This window comes from Camelina sativa, chromosome 5, assembly GCF_030686135.1.
Source record: "Camelina sativa cultivar CO46 ecotype springtype chromosome 5, ASM3068613v1".
NCBI lineage: Eukaryota > Viridiplantae > Streptophyta > Magnoliopsida > Brassicales > Brassicaceae > Camelina > Camelina sativa.
Genome location: NC_141884.1, coordinates 2,368,782 through 2,393,043, shown reverse-complemented (window position 1 = coordinate 2,393,043; position 24,262 = coordinate 2,368,782). Strand labels below are relative to the sequence as shown.

Genomic DNA, 24,262 nt, shown 5'->3' with positions numbered 1-24,262 from the left:
ATCTCAAATTGCTATTCAACTCTTCAATTTATAAAAATAATACAATTTCTAGTAGTATAGTGATTCAAGTTCAACATTATGATTAAACTATAAAAATTGATATAACACTCTCTGTAAAAAGCTACTGGAAAATATAAAAATTGATATAACAACTCTGTAAGTTTACAAAAGTTACAAAGTAGGAAGTAGAAATGAGAGTACATAAATAACTTATACACTTCTTATCATCCAATTTCTTCTGTATCTGTGAACAAAGAAACTCAAAAATCCTTTTTTTTCTTTCTTCTTCTTCTTCTTTAACTTTCATTCAAATTGAGAGCTAAAAATAATGTCTCTTTGTCTTTTTTCTATATAAGTTAAAAGGGAGAACACGATTCAACCCGAAAACCAAACAAAGATGTTGTTACCTCGAACAGCAAGAGAAAGTCTTTGTCCCTTCGTTATCGTTCTTGACCAAACTAACACGATTCGAAGATAGTTCCTCTTTGTAAGAATCAGAGTTCAGTTGCTTTCGACTCATATTGCTATAGATCTCACGAATAACCATCTCGAAAGCCGTCTTCACATTGGTTGAGTCCAACGCAGATGTCTCCATGAAAAACAAACCTTCAGACTCCGCAAGACTTTTGCCTTCCTCAACACTCACAGCTCTTATACTCTCGAGATCACACTTGTTTCCAATAAGCATTTTTGCTACTGTTGTATCTGAATGAGCTGCATCATAAACCCAAACTTATCACAATCTGAAAGCTCAGTAGAGTATATATATATATATACAGATCCAATGTTCATCACAAGTTCTACTAAACAATCAAGACCTAATTAGAAACCTTAATGAATTAGATAATTTTGACTTGGCTTTGAATCAAAGTCTAATGAAGTCATCATCTTCATAAATCATTCAGATCTAAACATTCTCATTAGGAGCATCACTATCACAATGATTCAATCCTAAAAAAGTTCACACCTAATCAAATCTAAATCCAAATCTCAATCGAAATCAACGCTCAGATCTAAGAAAGAAAAGACATACTGTTGAGTTCATCGAGCCAGCGACCGACGTTTTCGAAAGTGGAGCTGCGAGTGATATCATAGACGACGAGAGCACCGACGGCGCCACGGTAATAAGCAGAAGTAACAGCGCGGAAGCGTTCTTGACCGGCGGTATCCCAAATCTGAGCTTTGACCTCTTTGCCGTCGATGACCATGCTCTGAGTCTGGAACTCGACGCCGATGGTTGCTTTGGAATTGGGATTGAACTCGTTGCGGGCGTAGCGGGTTAGGAGATTTGATTTGCCGACGGCGGAATCACCGATGATAACAATCTTGAAGAGGTACTCTTCACCTCTCTCGTCGTCGTCTGACATCTCTCTCTCTCTGATCGTCTTCTTTCTCTGTATTAACGCCTTTGATTTAGAAAGAGTGAGAGAGAGAGAGAGAGAGAGAGATTAATGGAAGCTTTGTTTTTGTGAGACTGTGAAATTTATATTTCCATCATTAGTAATATTTTACTTGTTAAAAAAGAAAACAAAATCTGATTTTTTTTATTAATAAGTTATCTAAAATTGTTGAAGAAAAAGAGATTTATTAATTTTCTATAAAAATTTTGTTTAAAAGAAGAAGAATAAATTCTTTTGATAATAAAATAAATGGTAGCCACTGAATTTTCCACTGATATTAAAAAAGGAAAAATATTGGTATTCCTAACTTTTTTTTTTCTTCTTCAAAAATATGATATTTGGTTTAGTTGTGGTTTAATTTATACATTTGAGTTCAGTTCACATATCAAAAATTAGGATTGAGTTGCTATATATATATATATATACACAAAGGCACATCTTTTTCGAATAACAAGTAAATGGGTTTTGCTCTAAAGCTTAGATTAACCAATTTTAAAGAAGATGAAGAAGAAAAAAATCGATTGATGGAGTTTTAAGTTAACAATTAAGGTCAAGTCTTAATTTGAGAGAGTGACAAATTAAACCACCTTCATTAACTCCAATCCATCATCATCACTCTTTCTTTTATACCTCCAAAATATTTGTTTTTTTTTCTTTGCTATGTTTCTCTTTTCTGTCTTTTGAATTGGTTCCTTTGTTTCCTTTTCTTCTATACTTTATTTGTGACTCATACTTGGAAACATATATCATTCATGATCATCGCTTCTTGCATGCCCCACAAGTACATCTCTCCATTCCCTTTTCCAGTGACTGCACTTGAACAAATAACAATATATATACGTACGTTAGTGTGTCTGTGTGTGAAATATTATACAAACTCCGATCCATATATTTTTTGAAATCTCATTTTCCATTTGTTTGGTTTGATTTTTCTTAAAAAAGTTCAAATCGATTCCTTTTTCCTAGCTATGCATACTTGAATAATTAATAACATAACATGTGATGTGAGTCAGTTTATGGGACCTCTCAGAATCTAACCACAAACACGACGCAGATCAATGCATTGATTGACTGAGTGATATGTATCTGTATGCCATCTATTATTATAAACATCTATCTGTATGCCTTAGCCCTCAGTAGAGCAATTATGCATAATTCTTATAGTACTTCTATATATTATGAAAGTTTAGAAGAGTATTATTAATGTTTAATAGCTGAAAATAATTTAAGTGAACCTAATCAAACACTATTATTAGTATAACAAAGAGATCAATGACATTATTTTACTTAACACTTTCTCACATGATCACCCATGATTTAGATAAACACCTTGAGTTACTTCAAAACTTAGTAGTTGTCATGTAATTTTCGCAGTGGGAAGAAAGTACGTCCGAGTAAAGATTGATATTGATCCATGAATCACTTACGTGACCACTATATATGACCATAATTATGTGTATAAAATTCTATAATTTGGCTTTATGGTAACATTTTCTCAACGTGTACAAAGGATTTATACCTTTACTTCCATTTGAGAAAATGTCACTTTGCACAACATAGATTGATATATAAGGACGCACCTCTACTTGGTGCTGAAGACCTTTGATATGTTCAACAGCCAAATCCAACATGTCTGCGTAGCTCGTTTGCTGCCAATATTTTCAAACCTTAATTATAAATTTATAAGATTACACCAAACTAAAATAAAAAAACATTAATTAGTATCCCTTACTTTATCCATATTGGGCACTAGTTCTTGTAGTTTCTTTAGCTTCCCGCTTATTCTTGTTCTTCTCTCCTATACACACACCCACAAACTAAATTTATACTCTTGTCTTCTTTAATTTCTAAATATATAATTTATGGGTATTCAATAATAATTATCAAAATGATAGAATAAAACTAACCCTTTCAGCGATGCTACGCGGGTGAGTCGCAAAGCCGCGCTTGGCCCTAACCCTACAAGGCACCGAGTCCTCTGGGATATTCATCAAGTTCTCCATTCTCGCCATTTCCAGAGATGTTTGCGGCATGCTAAACTACAAAATCAAACCATGTATATTATGGAATTAATGAACCAACTAAACGAATATCTTAATCAAACCAACATATATAAATCAATGAAAAAAACTGTACACAAAATTTGGTAGCAAAGGGCTAGTGAACAATATACACATAAATCAATCATAAACCTCCCCAATCTATTTCCCTTATTGGCATTCGCATTCTGATTGACATCTATTTCAACTTGTAGTTCTATTGTTATATGATACACACTACAATATCATTTGTTAGCATACAACTTGTGAATCATAAATAAACCTTCTTTAGGCTATTCATTTGTTTGGATCAGTTATATATATAACAAAAACACAAAAGAAAAAGCATTTGTTTGCGAAGGACTTGAACAATATACATATGTAAGTCGTAAACCTTTTCCAAGAACTGTAATGTATAACACAAAACCAGTAATAATTTGGCTTAGACAGATTTTTCGGCAATAATTCGACTTGGAATCCTATTGCTCACTACATGGAATCTAAATTGATTTATAGATTTCATATTATATGACACACTATTATATGATTTCGTAGCATATTGTGAACCTTCCCTAAGCTTATGCAAACTAATACTAATACACAATTCCATTAAACTTTAGGAATATTCACACTCTTTTCCCCCCTTTACCAATAAGAATCCAAGAATTATTAACTTTTTTGTATAACAAGTAAGTAACTAATCTAAAAAGTATTCATACAACATAAATAGATAGAGTAACCGCGGGCATAGAAAATACCTGAGTTTCTAAGGTGAAAAAGTCGGAGTTCTTGGACCTTTTTCCGGGTTGATCAATGGTGAAACTGATATGAGAAGACGAGTTATCCCAGTTGTTAGTATGATCATTTCCAAAATTCATACTACTCGATGCGACACCGTTTATAGCCGCCGCAGCCGCTTCAACTTCCGAGATTCGCGGTAGGGAATTATGTTCTTGATGACTACTACTCCCGCCGGAGAATCTTAGCTCCGACTTCAACCTCGACGGCCCTCTCTCTCCTCCTCCTCCTCCACCGCCGCCGTATCCTCCGTTCGGCCGTCCTAGAGAAAAACCTGTTCCCTCATCCATTAACAAATCTTGATCGAAAGAGAAAGAAAGAGATGTAATGTATATAATGTAGTAATGTAGGGTTATGTTATATATCTCAGTATTTTAATAACCAGTACGATTTTTAAAAAATGTATAAGACAAAGAAGAGAATGGGTCGTCTTTAGAGACTAGAGACTCGAGGACCCCTTCCTTTGTCTCTACTTATATTTTATTTATCGCCAATTTGGTAGAGAATAACAATTCATGAGAAGAATCTTTAGAAATATTCACTATTCGAATTCCTATTATTATTCTATAAAAATGACTAGTGTGTTGTATTTGTAATGTGTGTATATAATAATGCAAGAGGGGGTAAATTTTCTTGGGGCTCGCACATGGATTACAGGGGAAAGTAAACCAAATGGATACAATGAACCGACGATCAAATTGCCCAAAAATAATATAAACAATCACTCGCAACCAACACTATAGTAATAACTCGATTATATATAATGACAAGTAGGCGTATCCAAAAAATCAACATAGTGACTATGATGAAGCCATGTCAGCAGGGTCGGCCCTCATGGCTGCTTTGTCAGAAGAAAAGAGCAAGTGGGATGGATAAAATATTTTCAAGTGGAGTATAACTTTTATTTCTTTTTGCAACGATTCGTTTTTTATAACATATACTTTTGGCAAGTGTATGTTTTATATTACACGCTATTTGCATTAAATTACATTATTAAAACATACAACTTGCCACTCTTGGAAATACGTATTTGATTATTCATGCATATAAATGTGTACATATATATTATATGTGACTAATTATGATCAGCAATGGTTACTTTCTCCAGTCAGAAAATGAAAGAGAAAGGTGTGTATAAAGATCTAGAGATAGATTATAACTGTTAACTGAAGCAAATATCTATTAGAAAGATATTTTGGAAACTAACATGTGTAATAGATTTTCAGTTACGTGGTTGATGAGATCATATTGTAATTTAATTAAAAGAAAAAACAAAAGTCGTATCCCTTTTTCTATATGGAGAGAAACCAAACATTTTCCATTAATCGAAACAAAATCAAGACTACCATGGTAGATATTACAGTAAGTCAAAGTTACGCGTTAGCTAAACCAATTCACTCGTTTATGGATATATCATATAAAATAACATAGAATTATTATTTTTTAAATAATAATAATTGTTTAACACAATTATGGATTTTATTAAATTTGATTTAATTAGATAGGGTTAAAAATGAAATAATGTAAACAAAATATATTCAATAGTGCAACAAATTAACTAATATGTAAAACAAAAGTTTAACTCACTAAAGAAAAATTATTCATATGTTTATTGTGTAATCTGTAAAAATATAAGTCGGCTAGATTCAGTTCTAAATTAAATTCAAATTAATTAAGAAGCGGACGCTTTGGTGGGGTAAAAAAAGAAAAGTTACCGTTGGGATCAGTGGGAAGATGTTGGTCGTAGAATCCAGCCGGAGAGCTTCTGTGTCGGAACAAAGAAGAAGAAGAAGCTCCGGAATCAAATCCGACGGAAGATGGTTCGCCTGAGATGTAATGTCCAACGACGTTGGGATTGTGATGCTGCTGCCGCGGCGGAGGCAGAGGATGGTGGGACGTTTGAGAGCCAAGAGAGGAGAAATCACGGGTGGCTCCAGCGGCTGAGTCATATTGGTTGATATCGGCGTCGACACCGTCTGGACCGGAGGACTTAGAGGAATTAGGAGGGTACATGAATTAGAAAACGAAAAAAAAAACCCTACAAAAGTTAATCTAATGGTTAGGGAAAAAATCTTGAGAGGAGGAGAGGGTTGAGGGAAAGAGAGAGAGAGGGAGATTATGAGTAGTTGATTAATTAATATGATAAAGGAAGAGGGTTACTAATTATAGTTAGGATTGTTATAATTTAATTAATTAAAGCAATTAGGGTAACAAATTAGAGCGATGGCTTGTGGCCTTGTGCTTGACGAAGAGGGAGTCTTCGACTGCTCTCACGGTCCCCGTCAACGCACGTGCACCTCACGTGGCTGACAGATGGTGGTTTGACGTTGTTTTAAACTCTATATATAATTAATTTGTGGTGTTTTTTTTCTTCGTATAACTTAGTATCATTAATTATGGATCGAAGTGAAGATGTTGGTTGGATATGTCATATCATATGTATATAATCGTTCTGGTTTTATGGGGGTTGAATGGTTTAATTACTTTACTAGTAGAATTTTAATGCCAAAAAAACAATTAAGTGGAGTTAAATATGATGTATCGTTAATATGACCTCGGGGATGTATAGAGAGAATCAAATATCAAAATGGTGGTTTATAGAAATTTGGGTGAATACATACATGTACATAAAATCGAAGCCGCCTACATTATTTTTGGGGTAATGAAACTAATATGTAATGGTATAATTAATTATCATCATTCGTCAAGTGGGTCGTTAAGATTCCATTTTTGTATTAATAGGGGAAACAACTTGCTGTTTAACTTTGTACTTTATACTGTATTATGGTTTACAGATAGTCGGAAACTTATGATTTATTTTTGATTTTAAAAAACTATGTTTCTCGTTCATGTTTTCGTCCACCCCATATGATCCAAGACAAAGGCAGGCCATGACAAAAATAAAAAAATTACAATTTTACATATATAAGATTAGTTGATTTATAAACAAAAAGTACACATGTACTTTTTATTAAACTATATATGGTGAACGCCCATGGATTGGGATAGAGTAGACCATTGTATTTGTTTTAAAAAAACAGTTGATTTGGATTCCATTTTCCTTATATTTTGACAAAGCCCTCAATAATGCCGACTTCACAAATATTATAACGTACCAATATGACTACGATTGCTAGTGGTGATGAGTTCAAGCTGTTTGTCGTCAATCATCCAAATCTCTTTAATCGAGTTATAGAAGCCTTCTTTATCTCACGTTAAGTAGCAAAAGAATTTGTAGTCGTTCCTGCTAAAGAGCCATACTGTTGCTTAATTTTGTTGTTTCATCCCTTTTTGATAAACCGTTTTATCAATTTCTAAGTGAGTTGACATAGTCGTCACAATATCGAATCTGCAAATAGCACCATTTGCATAGTATCCAAACTAATCATACATATATGATCGCCAATTTAATTTGTGTCTATAGTTTTCCATATATAACAGTATAACACAAGTGCAAGATGAGAAGAGGTAAAACCATAGAATACAAAGCTTACTTATATCTTGTGTTTTCTTAAGCCGTATTAGTATTAACGGAGATAACGAGGTTTCTCTTAGTAATTTGTTGTTTTGATCAACTATATATTTTTATCTAATTATTAATCTTGTAATTATACATTTGTAACACAATTTCTTTGCTTATTTTTTATTTGGAGAAAATATTCAATTTTATTTTATTGTAATTATTTATGTAAATGACTTAATTATCAAAATTATTTATAAAAATTGAAACTAATTTTAACATCGATTTATGTAGATCAAATAATTACTAAAAAAAATAGATTATTTTCTAAACATTAGTCTGCGAAATCAATAATTTACATAAATTACTTTGGTTTGATCCATCAGTCAATGTCGAGATTCAGTCCGTGCCAGTGCCACCTAACTCTGTTCCATCACCGCTATGTCATGAAGCCACCGCAAAGTCATCAAACCCCTTGGAGTCTTTACAAAACCCCCAACAGAAACAGAATTTGATTTCCAGTCCATCAAGAAATAACAGGCCCATTAAGAAAATGCGTCATTTGGACCAGGTTAATTCTAATCCCTTCTTTTTTTTTTTTTGTTCAATTCAAAATTAATAAATTTCAAAACTTTTACAGAAAAGGTTTTAATTTTTTTTTTTCATTCAATTGTTCTTTTCACCTTTTCTAATATTTTTAATAATGAAAATTTGTATACTAAGTTTATAAGACAATGCGAGAGAACTAACCCAATTTGGATGTTTGCTATTAGCTAGCAAATTTCAAATGAACATACAGTACATGCTTTGTTTCTAAAAAGGAAATATATTATATATCTAAAGACTACTTTTTTGCGAAACTTGCAAATATTGACGTAATTATATTTTATTACTTTTAAAATTTTATATTTTCACTGTAATTTATCTGTTAATTACTGTATGTACGTTGACATAAACCATGTATACAATAAGTCAATAACTAAAAGATGACATTGGTTATTTGATCCAATCATTTTCAACTTCATGAAAACTAACTAATTATAAGTGATTCTGATTTCCAAGTATGAAACTCCAAATGTTGATGTATGCTCAGCGCATTTCTTACGTATACAATTATTTAAAAAGTTTTTGCTGTTGTTTTTTTATTGGAAAAGTTTGCGATTAATGTATGAGTTTAGTAATGACTACCTAATACCCATATATGCTAGAAAACTAAGTTAATTAATTCCAAGTATTTTATATTATGTTTACGAAAACCGAAATTATCGATGTTGTGATGAGTTAAACTGACTTGTTTCATAAAATTTTGGTTTTGGTATTAGTGTTTAAGTGGTGATATTAATTCTAATTGGACAAATGCTCTACTCGTTACAACTAAATGCTGATGAGTCAACACGACGAGCTTGACGAATTTGATATAATTGCGACGAGGTTTCAACCCTATATATGGATCAGACTGATCATGACCTTTTAAAAATTGTGAATCCGTAAAGGTCATACATAACTTCAGATTTTTAATATTTGGATTTTATTCTACCACAATATCCCCTACCAAACACCAATTTTTCTATGTAACTTCTTCCTTTTGCTTTTGAGATATCTATTTAATTGTAGCTCTTAAATCATTCACAAAACTAATTGTCATGTGCTTCACGTAAAATCTCTTGCTACCATAAGAAAAAATACCCTGGAAATTAAAACATGTGAGAAAAAGGGTTAAAAAGTGAAGAGAATAGCTCACACAAATTAAGATATCATCGAATTTACTTTCTTAGTCATTTTCAAAAATTAAGACAGCTACAAGCACCAATAATATAAAGATCACATGTAAATGGGATTAAGGAAATGTTTTATCAATTAAGAAGAAAGCTTCTATAGCAGTGCACTAGAAAGTCTATAAAGATAATTAACTTTACTTTAGCCCTAGAAAGGAAAGACTCTAAGCTCTTTTTTCACGCCCTTTCGGGCATAGCCATCATGAAGTAGATATTGGTACTCTCTTATGCAGCAAATACTGAAATAAAAATTCCAACTGACTTTTTATTTTCTTTTAATTTCTTTTTCAATTTCCTTATATCTAGATTTCGCTTGCAGCAGTACTTTGGTACGAAAATTATGATCATTACGATATGTGGTTAATGTAGTCATTGTGGTATGAATAGTACTTTTGAAGTGTACTGTCATTATTATCATTACTCGATAATGATGATGATAGTTAAAAACTATAATTAACATTATTTTACTAAAGATTTAGAAGTTAGATCGTTAACAATTTTAGATACATGATGCTCAGGTCTGTCGCTTAAAGAAAAGAAGAAGGTGTACATAAATAAGTAAAAGAAAAGAAAAAAAAAATGATGAGAACGAGAAAGACATGGTACGAAGAGCATACGAGTCAGGAAATAAATGATCTCTGACAACTGTAAGATGTTGTATTTTGTTTATTAATTGGATATTAATAACTTAAATAAGCTCTAATACGTTAATCTGTCATTTTCCTAATATAATTTGTTATTCGTATTAGTTGACGGGTAAGTTCTTAAGTAAAACGGGACTCGTAAGCAGCAAAGAGTTATAATGATATATGGAATGTGAGTTATTTATCTCTATACTGCGACGTGGACATTACTATGTGAAAATGTGCTGCACGTAACATATTTATAACTAATCTCTTTAAAGTTTTAAAATTTTCAAATATTGTAAAATTTAGGTTCATAGTTCTTTATGTTTAAAACGCAATGACAGAAAATAAACTTTTAACATAAATTGTCAACACTATGCGATAAACCTCGTGGACCATTGTTTTTCAATACGTATTAATATTATTAATTAGTTTACAACAATATGATTACATCTTTCTTTTTTTTGTTAAAGAGCAATATGATTAAATCTCCTTTCTAAAAACAAACAGAACAAACGAATATGACTAAATCTTTAACAAAAAAAATGATTAAATCATCATATGTAACTAGTTAAACACATTAAAGATATCAACTTAAAATTCATATTAATGTAAGTATGTACACCAAATATTTGTAGGAAAGGTTAAAGCCTGAAGTTGATAAAGCCTTAAGTTAAGAAGAGGTACTATTAAAATTATGAGAAAAATGCTTTTTTTTTGGTAACTTGAAATAAAACATATTAGCTAAAACTTATTATGAACATCACACAAAAAAAACAGTGAAAAATACTAACAAGAAATTTGAGAAAGTTATTTGTAATAAAAAAAACAACTATAATAGTAGTGGTAGATTGTAGAATTTTCATTAAAAAAATTTAAAAATTCTATTTTTGGATAAAACAACATATTTTATACATGTTTTCCGGTAAAGGAATTGCTTGAGCTGAATTCAAAGAACGGACATTTGGCCTTTACCATTCTGTCTAACGAGTTACATAAATCTCCTTGTCGCACTGAGGTTTTAGTGGCTGAAAAGTTCTAAATGGTCCAAGAACAAAAAGGGATCCGAAGAGGTATGCTACTATTAAATTGTCCAAGCGTTATATGGATAATCATGAGAAAAATGCTTAAGTTGATAATTAGTACTGGTTTTGTTCAAAATGTTAGAATTAGGCTACAAAAGAACAAAAAAAAAAAAAAAGAAGCTGCTCAAAGGATTATTATTAACCGTGGATTGAATTGGAAGAAATTTGTGAAAGCTTAGAATCTAGAAATAGGTGATTTTATCACATTTGGTGAAATATTTTATGTGTTCCGTGAATGAAAAATTGTTGTACACATCTTCAAGCTTATAGGTATAGTAGCGACCGCCGACCAGTATATATTAGTGGACAAATCTTTCATATATTTTATTTTGTTTGCTTTTTTTTTCCCTGGTTAGTGAAGGAATCATTCGTGGACAATTTTGACAGCCTAACCACAACCATTGGTTAATCTTATAAACCAAAAACTGAAATTTGGTTAATGTTCATGAAAACAAAAGGTTAATCTCAAAACATCGTCGGTTAACTGATCCTAATATATATATAATTAAGCAACTAATACTTTTTATTTTAAAGAATATTCATCGAGTCGATACCTATAAGAGCATCTTTACTAGGAGCAAATTCCAAGATAGAGCAGCTTAAGAAAGTATGGACATGGCCACCTTCTATATGATTCATATATTCAATAATTATTAATCAGAATAAGAACAAAAATAATGAAGAGTTGTTAAATATACTGTATTCGCAAATCGCAAGAATAAAAAATTAAACAAACAGAGACCTAAAGATGAGACATACGAGGGAGGCTAAGTTAGTTGTTGGAGGCTGCTATCAAGATTACGCCGCCGTGGGGTCCCTTAGAGCCAATCAGCCAACTGTTAAAATCGACATAAGTAAAATGAATGACTTGTTTTAGGATGCATAGACTTACCATTCGAAAGACCGCGAGCTAATAATATAACATCCAAACCTTCTTAGTGGGAAACTTCCATTAAACTGTCTATGTAAAGAAAGAAAAAGACTCTTGTGTGAACTAACATCCTGTTTCATGTTATTCAATTTTGGTAATGACATATACTTGATACAGTTTTGTCACTACTATGCCTCTCTGATAACTTTGTAGCAGTTAGGGTTAAACTGATCTTTTGGTATTTAAAACCTGAAAAATCAAAAACTGATAATTGATGGCTGCTAATTGGATTTAGATATTGGCAACAAAGTCAAGTCAGCTTATGGAGTAACCGGTTGAGCCGGTGCACGAATGCCTTGACAGAAAATGTGGCCATGTGATGTTATAATTAAGCAATGTATGTGGAAGTGCCTATGAAAGTATGTTTGGGCACAATAATTCCAACATTTTGTTTTTTGTTGATTGTCGACTCATATTTGTTGATACCTTTGAATTGTTTGCTTTTTGTTATTTAAAACTGTGGATTATTTAAAGGGTTGGAATTTCAGAAAATTTTGGTCTTTCTTTTACAAGAAATGAAATGAAATATAAAAGGGACACAATATAAAACGTATTTTTGCGTGGTTCACTCAATATCTGAATTTCTAGGATTTTTTTCTCTCTCTTTCTCAAGTTTGGGACCAATTTTCTCTTTAGTGGCACATGACTCCTCTCTTTAAATGTTAAGTTTTTACCTTTAAAACAAAAGTTAACTCTAATATGAATTTTTGGCCGTATCCTAAACAAAGTATATGAGGAATTCTAATCTATATAGGAGTGGTAGCGTATAGTAGATATATGTTTTGGAAAATTGTGGGGGTTATACTATTTTGTGGTGTTTGTCATATTTTAATGTACAAAAGAACAACAATTCTATTATAACACCGAAATTACAAAATTTAACCCAAAGATAGTATTATTACTAACAAATTTAATAACTAAACTGTGTAACTAATATCAATATAATATATAAACATATATCTCGATATAATGTGTGACTAAGGAAAACCAATACTTTTCTCTTACAATTATATATATCTTGTTGATAGTTAATCCGTCCGTACATATATATATATATATGTAACATCGGTCAAGTTTAAATTTTGTGATGATGTTGATTTAATTATTCAAGGTTAGAATGTGTCGGTGAAAATTATCTAACTTATAAAGATATACTTTTCTTGTTTTTGTCAAAGCTTATTAGATATACCTGTTATCTTTGTTGCTCAATTTGATAATTAAATCGTATGAGTTGAGTTTTACTAGTCAATATAGCATGTTAGTTGAATAGCTATTGTTAAGTACGTAAGTAAGAATCGATTTAGTTATCTAATCTAGCAAGTGACATATTTATGCGAAGATTAATCAATTATGCGCTGGAAATTATTACGTGTACGTCCACGCATGTAGTTTTGGGTACAATTAGCGTTGAAGTAAAAATACGGAGTTTGCGATTTGTTTTCTGATCAGTATGTAAAGAAAAAAAAAACAATCGCTCTTACTAAATAAACAATGTTACAATGACATAATTACTTACAACTAGCAGCTAGAATACTGTCAAGTGTCATTCGTTGATGAGGACACGAGGCAATTTCAAATTTGATTTTATAGGTATAATTTGACAGTTTCCAAGATCTTTGTTTTTAATACTACTAATTTATAATTTTGATTAGTTTAATAGACTCAAAAAAATTCAGTGTCCAATAATAATAACAATAAAAAGAAAAATACATAAACGCTTCACAATTCGCACGGACGTGTCTATGCTATTATGTGAATAGAGTACCTAATACATACATTCCATGCCAAACCCCGACTCGTGGTTTAAGTTCTGTGAGGATAAAGATCTTTTCTCCCAGACACGATAATCGAGGGACCTTCACTGCAACTCTCCTCCTCCGACGTCGGTAAAGGAAAACCTTGCCGGCATCGGGACATAACCAGCGTCTCTATTTCCTGTTCTCGCTCTTGCAATCTAGTTTTCTTTTTCGTCTTTTATTATCTTTTTCCCCCCGTTTACCTCCCCTTGACCCTCCCCACCGACATGCATCTAGCCGATCTACAATCCAAAGAGGACAGTTGCTGGTCGGAGTCTTCCAACTCTTTACCGCTTCCAAACTCTTTCTCGGAGATGCCTTTTGAAGATCCTTCTTCTGTCAGATCTGGTTTTCTGATCCACCAAGAGGAGCAACTAAACCAGGTAATCTCGATGGCAGGAACAGATCCTCGTCCATCAGATGTGCCCTGCCTAGTGGAAACGTCGACGGCACACGACGGCTTCCTCTTCCTGGTATCGTCTTCCTGTACCGGAGATTTGAAGCTCCTAGGGTCCCTTTCAAAAGCTTTAAGCCCCGATTCGAACCCCCAATCATCTTTCCTCCCTTCACCGGAGATGTTCGAACCCCTGAATCAGACATCTGCTCAACCCGGCCGCCGCACAAACTTTCCTCTGTCCTCGACTGCGAAACTAGGTTTCCTGCTGTTGGGCCCATTTCTCCTCGGCCCGTTAAGGTTCTTGAGCCCATTAACAAAAGATGTCGCTTTCGATCTTCCCCTGCTCTCATCCAGGTTTGAGCGGAACTCATATCTCTCATACTCTAGTCAATATGTGTGTAGGCTTATGGAACCATTTGTTCGAAGACTGCATTTGGAATATAACCCACCACTGTTGTTAGATTGGTTAGAGATAGATATAGGAAACCTGTTTTTAGATCGAATCATTGATTCTGCTTTGAAAGTTAGAAGCTTGAATGAACTCGGCATTATGATCCAGACCATTTGGCGCTGTGATTACCGATGTATCTTCAGGCCTTCTTCCTCATCACCATGTATGCTTATCGAGACCCCTAAAACGCAATATATCAACTTGTTGAAGTATCCTACAAAAAACCTGAAGTTCAGTGGCATTATGACCCCATCTCCATGGAGTGGGAGTTACCACCGTAGCTATCAGAGTTCCACATCGAAGCATAACATCTCCAGAACCATCACCACCACCCGGGTTACAACCCACCGAATCCCTGCCAAGGCAATGCTTCAGCTTCTGCCCCTCTCCCCGGAGAGCTATTTGGCCCTGATTCACCTCTCAACGTCACTAAGTCATATGACCGTGACTACTTTGTCAGCACTCGGATCCGTCGATGTTGATCAGTCTTGCAACCATGATCTCACCTGTCTCAGCTTGCTTCTTAGTGGCTGCCTCACACCTCTCTTGGACTATTGCTTGATGTTTTTTTATCTTCTTGTTTATGACTTTGGGGAAAGTCTACCTTTGTAATCTCTTTAACCTGTTGAACCTTGGAATCTCAATTCCTTTCCTCTGTATTGTTTCTATTTGAATGAATGGAAACCTACCTTTGATCAAAAAAAAAAAAAAAAAAAAAAAAAAGAAAAAAGAGTACCTAATACATATACGTCCATGTATGAATATATGTCAGTGTGGTTTTCAACAAAAAGACATCTACGATATTTGAAATCTCTCGAGGGTTTTATTATGTTCTTATAATTTCTTTTTTTTTTGTTACGAATATTAATTTTGGTTTCGTCTCAATTTGCTTATATATACTTCAACTACGTGAAAACGTTAATCGATAGGATACAGACGTCTCGCAAAATGTCTTCTAACAGGATATAATTAAGTTCTAATTTTGTATGCAAAATGAAGAACTTATCTTGTAGTAATTAACGTTTTCTATAATGATAATTATTGTATAGAGACTTCAGACTTATATTAGTCATTATAAATAAGAGACTAAAGCTAATCATTGCCTTTGAAAAGTATTACAAGACAGTATTGTTTGACATGTTAAAAAATAATTGTTTTTAACTTTTTAAAAATAAACCCTCATTTACGACAGGAGAATGTATATTACCTTACATGTGGTGTGGTGTTATTTAAAATAAATATTTTAATAAAGAACAATTGTTTTGTCGTGAAGGGTTTCGATTGTAGCTTTCGTTCTCGAAGTCTGATTATCATATCCTTTTCTGATTGTAATGGGGTTCGATTTGGTGACAATTTCTCGATTTTTTTCTCGTAGTTAATGTTTTATTATATCAATATAAATATCGTTAATTAACACACACATACACATATATATATATATATATATTTATATACATATAGATTAGTTGTTTGTGATAATATTGTCCATGCGTGAGCAGAGCAGCGTGACGACCATCCCGAGTAAATGATGATCCTAGAAGAAAATGGCTTTAAAACCTATGAGTATAATTTATCTATCACCAAAGTAATTTCTTGCCTGCACATGATCCCGATACTTGTGTCAGATCTCTGTACATTGTCTATAGTTTCTGACAATATAGAAGAATAAAATGTTTTTTTTTTAATAGTTATATTAACATTTAATTTTGAGAGATTACTACAAAACAAAAACAATTAAAATGCTAACCGTTAAAGTAACTAATTGTTTGCCGTAATATTGTATCAAGTATAAACTTATAAACTTTAGCGGTGCTAACTTTTCATCTACGTAATTGCCAAAGTAATCCTATTGGGTTTAAAATTTTTCAAATTTCAAATTTAATATTTTAAATCATAATGTTGATTTAGTCTTTTCCTACTTCGTACGTGTAAAATCAGGTAATGAAACGTTAACATTGGGTTAAATCAAATCTCGATATACCTTTTATATATGTATATATATATTGCAAATCATAAGCACGTGTCAATAGTTATAATCATAAACCAATGTAAACTTAAACTTGTGTCATATAAATTTAAACGTTCAAAACAGTATAATAAACGATTCCATCTACATGGTAACTACTAACCAAAGTTCCCTCACAATTAATCGATTGTGGTATTACACGCATGAATACCACCGAAACTATTGACTGCTAGTATTGCAACTTGTGTTTTTAAACACATCTACATATAAATCAAGAAATAAAATGGCATACACAAAATAGGGTTGTTACAAACGAATTCTAGATAAACAACCAAAACCAAAGGTACTTTTATTCAATATACTTCCCCTTAGAGTTCTTTCGTGGCACGCCATTGACTAACGACTAGGGAATCCTATAACATTTTTAAGTGTTAGTTAGTTGGTCCTAATTACGATAGGGTAGTAGATATTACTAAAAGCTATAGAGCAACTAATTCTCTGTAAATTTTACGAAATACACAGACACATTTGTTGATAATTAATAATACTATTTTGGGTTTTAAAAAAGTTCTACATTTATATTCATCTTTCCATGAGTAATCCAAAGTTTGGCCCTAGCTATAGAGTAACTTATTGATAATAAATAATCTTTTAAAAGTACATACTTATTCATTAATCATTAATAATATTATCATGGTATCAAATTTCCAACATCAAGTTTTCTCTGATGTGACGCTAAACTTACCAACGACGACTATGGTACTTATGAAACTTTTTACTATGTATTACTTATAAAGTTCTTTTTCTTATATACTAATTTACATGAACATTAATTGACTGATACATGTGACCAATCGAAGTGCAGAGGATTTATCAACTTTATCGTGAAAAAATAATTATTTTTGTCTAGATTAAATTTGAGGAATCCTTGGTGTATCTGTATCACATCTTTTTGTGTGGAAAAAGGTTTATCCGCCCATGTGCTTTCTTGCTAATTCTTTTCAAACTCTAACCACCCTTTAACTTTAATAATCGATAGTTAAAATTCTAGAATTAATATCAAAACTATGAAGATAGAAAAAAAAACGTGATATGCTAAGCATATACCGTAACACTGATATAGACCGGAAAGTTATAAATTGAAAGAAAACTATAAGTAGTCCCACCACAAATGTATGGCCTGATCATATATGTAAGCTCAGATTAATTGACCAGTCTAGCTATAACCATTTTTGTTTAATATCTCCCAGCATTTATATGCTTTTTATAAGGATAAATTTATAATAATGTGGGCAGCCTAAGTAGTATTACAATTTTTCTGCACCTTCTTTGGGAAACAAATAATTATACTTTTTGACGACATAAATAATTATTTCTTTGCACGTTAAAAAATGTTCAACCTACATTTATGCTTGCAGTTTTGTAATTAGCCTTTAATGTTCATATCTTTACTTCTGTCTTTCCTTGTCTTTTACATATAACCATTTGTGTGTTACAGCAGAGAGTTTCCAAATCTGAAAAACAAGAATAACTTGACTTTGTTTCGGACTAATCATTAAGTTTTGATTAGGTCATGCCATTTATTTCTCATGTGCCATAATACCATGAACCTAGTCATATAAAATAAAGATACGAGTAAAAAGGTTAAAATTACTCTGTTCATGTTATTACTACCAGTCTACCACGATAAAGCCTGCAATCCCACTAACAGTAAGTTTCACTCAACATGCTATATTTTCTTTTGTCACAATTACATTACTCACAATTGAGATTGCACATGCACTCTATACTTAATATGTCCTTCTGTACATACAATGAAAAAGTATATGATCAACAAGGAGTAACCGATTAATTTTTTTTTGAACGGTCAATTATATGACACAACTTAAATGCTAAACGGAACTAAATTTTAGGTTATGTTATACACTTATACTATATACTAATACTATTAACAACTACAGTAGATAAGTGTGAAGCGAGTCGACGCGGTATTATACACCGAGTCAGAAGACGCTACCTCGCATATATTAAAATCCATTTTTATGTCACAAATCAAAGTCGTTGGTGTTAAATTTGATCTGGTTTAGTTTAAATGAAACTTTGTATTATATAACTCGGTTTCATCTTATAATACAGCTGTCTTCCCATTGATCGCGTAGGTTTCTTATGTCGTCAGACATTTTAAGACATTTGACTTTACTCATAATCATCCTTTTCTGTACATTTTTTTGCTTGTTAAGGTTTTAATTACCCTTTCTATATATGATGTGGTTCTTCAGAAGCATTAAGTGTTTTTTTTGTACTATATGTTTGTAGTTTCTAAATTTATGACTTTGGAAAAATTAGGAACGTTCTGGCACCACATTGTTATATGCATGATCGGAAAAATTGTGGTCCTCTTCCCCCAAAACTTCGAGCACCCATGACACAAGTTATAAATATCTTTTACGTGTAATCATTTACTTTGAATTATTTTATAGCTTTCTTTTGACTGTATACGTATAAGAGTGTGTAATATACACGATTTTTAACATTTACGGAATGTCGGTAAATATAAAAAAGAAATTATATCACCGAAAATGATTGTGGTAGATGTCATTGTGATTAACATAGCTTAACTAGCATCCAATAGTATAGCATCTATTTTTTAAAAATGATCTGATTGACATATCTATGTATAATTATATCAATTAGAATTAGTTTGGCTTTATTTCAATCCGGTGGTTGGAGATTAGTTTTCTCAGACAGTGGAAATTTCCTGATCTATTAGCTTGTTTATTATAAAACTAACAAAACCAATAATTGCCAGCTAATAACGAAATTTAAATAACAAAACCTAGAAGAAAAGAAAAAATAACGAAGATATTGAATTGGTCCCTTGTGAACAAAGCCCACCTCCAACGTCTACTTTTTCTCACTATAAAAACAACTCATTTCCATGCAGAAACACAATCAATCACTTCTTCTTCATCTTCCTCAAATACAAAGACATTTTTTCTTCTTAAATAATATTGGAGAAAACAAAGATAGTCTTAACCAAGACTGAAAATTATCAGGTGAAGAATGGCGACTCCGGCATGGAGCCATGCCAAGGCTCAATGGGTAGTCGCCATGTTGGCGTTACTCGTTGGCTCGGCTATGGCTACCGAACCTTATTACTATAGCTCTCCTCCGCCACCTTACGAGTACAAATCTCCACCGATTCCGGTTAAATCTCCGCCACCTCCTTATGAATACAAATCTCCTCCCCCACCGGTCAAATCTCCTCCTCCTCCTTATTACTATCATTCACCGCCCCCGCCGGTTAAGTCTCCTCCTCCTCCTTATTACTATCATTCACCGCCGCCGCCGGTTAAGTCTCCTCCTCCTCCTTATTACTATCATTCACCGCCCCCGCCGGTCAAGTCTCCTCCTCCTCCTTATTACTATCATTCACCGCCCCCACCGGTCAAGTCTCCTCCTCCTCCTTATTACTATCATTCACCGCCCCCACCGGTCAAGTCTCCTCCTCCTCCTTATTACTATCATTCACCGCCCCCACCGGTCAAGTCTCCTCCTCCTCCTTATTACTATCATTCACCCCCGCCGCCGGTTAAGTCTCCTCCTCCTCCTTATTACTATCATTCACCGCCGCCGCCGGTTAAGTCTCCTCCTCCTCCTTATTACTATCATTCGCCGCCGCCGCCGGTTAAGTCTCCTCCTCCTCCTTATTACTATCATTCACCGCCTCCGCCGGTTAAGTCTCCTCCTCCTCCGTATTACTATCATTCACCGCCGCCGCCGGTTAAGTCTCCTCCTCCACCATACTACTATCACTCTCCTCCCCCTCCGGTTAAATCTCCCCCTCCCCCATACGTTTACTCATCACCACCACCACCGCCAAAGTCATACACGCCACCGTACTACTACTCATCACCACCTCCTCCAGTGTCATACCCTCATCCTCACCCACACCCACATCCACTTGTCTTCAAAGTTGTTGGTAAAGTGTATTGTTACAGATGTTATGACTGGACTCACCCCAAAAAGTCTCATGATAAGAAGCATCTCCAAGGTAATTCTGCCTTCCATGTGTTCAATAATGAATTTTAATCTTGGCAGATTCCTTAGTTGACTAGATAAGATATGTTATATTTGATGATTAATTCTAGGATAAACTATATGCTCGTAGCATTGTATTGTAAAGTGGTGGTTGCATGTAATATAGATTATTTAATTAGTGGAGAAAAGAAAACGATATTAAGTCAAGAAAAAGACAAGAATCTGTTATTGACTTAAACAATCCAAAGAGATCGAACAAGCAAAATCGATTTTGCGGATACCAACTATAAGGACAGGAAATAATATTTTAGATTTTAACATAATTTGTTTTTGTCATTTTAGGTGCTGTTGTGGAAGTGACTTGTAAGGCCGGTGACAAGACGGTTAAGGCATACGGAAAGACCAAGAACAATGGTAAATACGCAATCACCGTTAAGGGATACAACTACCGTAAATACGGAGGTGATGTGTGCACGGCCAAGCTTCACGCACCGCCTAAGGGCTCACCATGTAACATTCCCACAGATTACCATTGGGGTAACAAGGGTGCTAAACTTCACGTGAAATCGAAGACAAAGGACGAGGTTGTTCTTTATGCTAAGTCCTTTGCTTATGCACCAAAGAAACCTTACGGAGAATGTCACAAACCGGCACCTTACCATCCTCCTTACTACTACAAGTCCCCACCACCACCGGCTCCAACCTATGTCTACAAATCTCCACCACCGCCAACTCCGACTTACGTTTACAAGTCACCGCCACCTCCAACCCCAACATATGTCTACAAGTCTCCTCCACCACCAACCCCGACCTATGTCTACAAGTCTCCGCCTCCTCCAACTCCAACATATGTCTACAAATCTCCTCCACCACCAACCCCGACCTATGTCTACAAGTTTCCGCCTCCTCCAACCCCAACCTATGTATACAAATCTCCACCACCGCCAACTCCGACTTACGTTTACAAGTCACCGCCACCTCCAACCCCAACATATGTCTACAAGTCTCCTCCACCACCAACCCCGACCTATGTCTACAAGTTTCCGCCTCCTCCAACCCCAACCTATGTCTACAAATCTCCACCACCGCCAACTCCAACTTACGTTTACAAGTCACCGCCACCTCCAACCCCAACATATGTCTACAAGTCTCCTCCACCACCAACCCCGACCTATGTCTACAAGTCTCCGCCTCCTCCAACCCCAACCTATGTCTACAAATCTCCACCACCGCCAACTCCGACTTACGTTTATAAGTCACCGCCACCTCCAACCCCAACATATGTCTACAAGTCTCCTCCACCACCAACCCCGACCTATGTCTACAAGTCTCCGCCTCCTCCAACCCCAACATATGTCTACAAGTCTCCTCCACCACCGACCCCGACCTATGTCTACAAGTCCCCGCCTCCTCCAACCCCTACTTATGTCTACAAGTCTCCTCCACCACCAACTCCGATCTATGTCTACAAATCACCACCACCGCCAACTCCGACTTACGTCTACAAGTCCCCGCCTCCTCCAACCCCGACATATGTCTATAAGTCTCCTCCACCACCAACTCCGACTTATGTCTACAAGTCACCACCACCGCCGACTCCAACATATGTCTACAAGTCACCACCACCACCAACTCCGACATATGTCTACAAGTCCCCACCACCACCAACCCCTACTTATGTCTACAAGTCGCCACCTCCTCCTACTCCAACCTATGTCTACAAGTCTCCACCACCGCCAACTCACACTCCAACACCATACTACTATCATTCACCGCCCCCTCCAGTGAAGTCTCCTCCTCCCCCATACTATTATCACTCACCACCCCCTCCGGTTAAGTCTCCGCCACCACCATACTACTATCATTCACCGCCCCCTCCAGTGAAGTCTCCTCCTCCCCCATACTATTATCACTCACCACCCCCTCCGGTTAAGTCTCCGCCACCACCATACTACTATCATTCACCGCCCCCTCCAGTGAAGTCTCCTCCTCCCCCATACTATTATCACTCACCACCCCCTCCGGTTAAGTCTCCGCCACCACCATACTACTATCATTCACCACCCCCTCCGGTTAAGTCTCCACCACCACCATACTACTATCATTCACCACCCCCTCCAGTCAAGTCTCCTCCTCCACCATACCATTACAGCTCCCCACCACCTCCAGTCAAGTCTCCTCCTCCACCATACCATTACTCTTCACCACCACCTCCGGTTAAATCCCCACCACCACCATACGTCTACAGCTCTCCACCACCACCAGTAAAATCTCCTCCACCTCCGGTCTACATCTACGCTTCTCCCCCACCTCCCACACATTACTAGGCTCTTCAAATTCAACAAAATTTCCCCATTATTCAAGTAAGTCCAACGCTCCTATAGTCTTTAACATACTCCAATATCATCCGTTCTAGTAAGTACTATCCCCTAAACAAAATATCTCAATTTCTTCTTGATAGGTTTTCTTTTAAAAAATGAAATAAAGGAAGGGTCAAAGTCAAAGAGGAGAAGAAGTGAACCAAATAAGGATCGTCGCGTGGAAATCAGAAAGGATACATCTATAACAACGAACCACATCATCACTTCGTCTTCTTCATTGTCGCTCATCTTCCACTTGTGCATCATTATCTTTGCGTCTTCATCATGTCAAAATTGTTTACAAGACCCTTTTAGATCGTATCATACTCTTCTCTGTTCACTTTTGTTGTTAAGTTAAAAAAAAAGTGGGTTTTGGTAATTTAATTGTTGTGCATACATTTTCTATGTTGTTATTCTTGTAATGAGAGAGTTGTTAGCATATAAAACAAGTTCAGTTTCTTCTTTCTTCTTTTTAATTTTATTTTCGAGTATTAGGTATGCACACACACTCAGTGGCGGATTTAGGATAATATATTGCCTCGGGCACAAATGATATTATATAATAATCATATTAAAATTAAATAATAAACATATTAAAATTAAATAATAAACGTATTAAATAAATATATTTTTTGATAATTTGAAAGTATATTTTGCATTTTAGTGAGCCAAAATTTTATAAGCATTTTTTTATTGGTAACAAAATATATTTTAAAAAACTAAGTAGATAAATGCACAATTACAAACTTACAATTCACTATAAAATAGATGATTAAAATTGCTTATCTAACCATATCACACAAACTAGCTTAAATCCTAAAATAAAAAATGATAATAGTTTTTAATGTTACTAATTAGCTAGTTTTACCATAAATTTATCAGTTAAGATATATGTATACTATACAAAAAAATATGAACTAACTTTTTAAAAGTTAAACTGGAAATAGAAACATTAAATATAACTAAAACATATAATTTTGGTAAAGAAAATATAATTAAATTGAGTAAAGAAAATGCAAAATGCATCTGATAGCAAGGAAAGAATAAAAAGGAAATAGCTAAACAAAAATATAGAACAAGTATAAAATTAATCTTAGGTGCCTATTTGCCAAATGACTAAAGTATAAATATGAAAAC

The 24,262-nt window shown here is 34.4% G+C and overlaps 3 protein-coding genes and 1 long non-coding RNA gene across 6 annotated transcripts; 2 read left to right on the top strand and 2 right to left on the bottom strand.

Annotated features, from left to right (window-relative positions):
* Positions 1-122: 122 nt before the first annotated feature.
* On the bottom strand, positions 123-1,586 carry LOC104785041 (ras-related protein RABA5c). Its single transcript, XM_010510165.3, has 2 exons — positions 1,034-1,586; positions 123-714 (listed from the first exon to the last, which is right to left on the bottom strand). The coding sequence occupies exons 1-2, from the start codon at positions 1,365-1,367 to the stop codon at positions 404-406; spliced, it is 645 nt and encodes a 214-aa protein (XP_010508467.1). The 5' UTR covers positions 1,368-1,586; the 3' UTR covers positions 123-403.
* Positions 1,587-1,823: 237 nt separating this feature from the next.
* LOC104785039 (transcription factor bHLH129) lies at positions 1,824-6,469 on the bottom strand. 2 transcript variants are annotated; one of them, XM_010510164.2, is made up of 6 exons: positions 5,953-6,469; positions 4,198-4,511; positions 3,308-3,439; positions 3,133-3,198; positions 2,981-3,049; positions 1,824-2,210 (listed from the first exon to the last, which is right to left on the bottom strand). In XM_010510164.2, the coding sequence occupies exons 1-6, from the start codon at positions 6,248-6,250 to the stop codon at positions 2,157-2,159; spliced, it is 933 nt and encodes a 310-aa protein (XP_010508466.1). In that variant the 5' UTR covers positions 6,251-6,469; the 3' UTR covers positions 1,824-2,156. The 2 variants fall into 2 exon arrangements, with proteins under 2 accessions (XP_010508466.1, XP_087307979.1); XM_087451853.1 differs by having other exon boundaries at positions 2,920-3,049; positions 5,953-6,374.
* A 780-nt stretch (positions 6,470-7,249) lies between these two features.
* Positions 7,250-10,266, top strand: LOC104785038 (uncharacterized). Of its 2 annotated transcripts, none has more exons than XR_015558165.1 (3): positions 7,250-7,705; positions 8,084-8,268; positions 9,991-10,266. It is a non-coding gene; the product is annotated as an uncharacterized LOC104785038 (long non-coding RNA). The 2 variants fall into 2 exon arrangements; XR_015558166.1 differs by lacking the exon at positions 9,991-10,266 and adding an exon at positions 9,020-9,357 and having other exon boundaries at positions 7,336-7,705.
* Positions 10,267-19,538: 9,272 nt separating this feature from the next.
* LOC104788799 (uncharacterized) lies at positions 19,539-23,587 on the top strand. Its single transcript, XM_087451852.1, has 3 exons — positions 19,539-20,778; positions 21,108-23,128; positions 23,227-23,587. Exons 1-2 carry the CDS (start codon positions 19,788-19,790, stop codon positions 23,090-23,092), a joined length of 2,976 nt encoding a protein of 991 aa, XP_087307978.1. The 5' UTR covers positions 19,539-19,787; the 3' UTR covers positions 23,093-23,128; positions 23,227-23,587.
* The last annotated feature ends 675 nt before the right edge of the window (positions 23,588-24,262 follow it).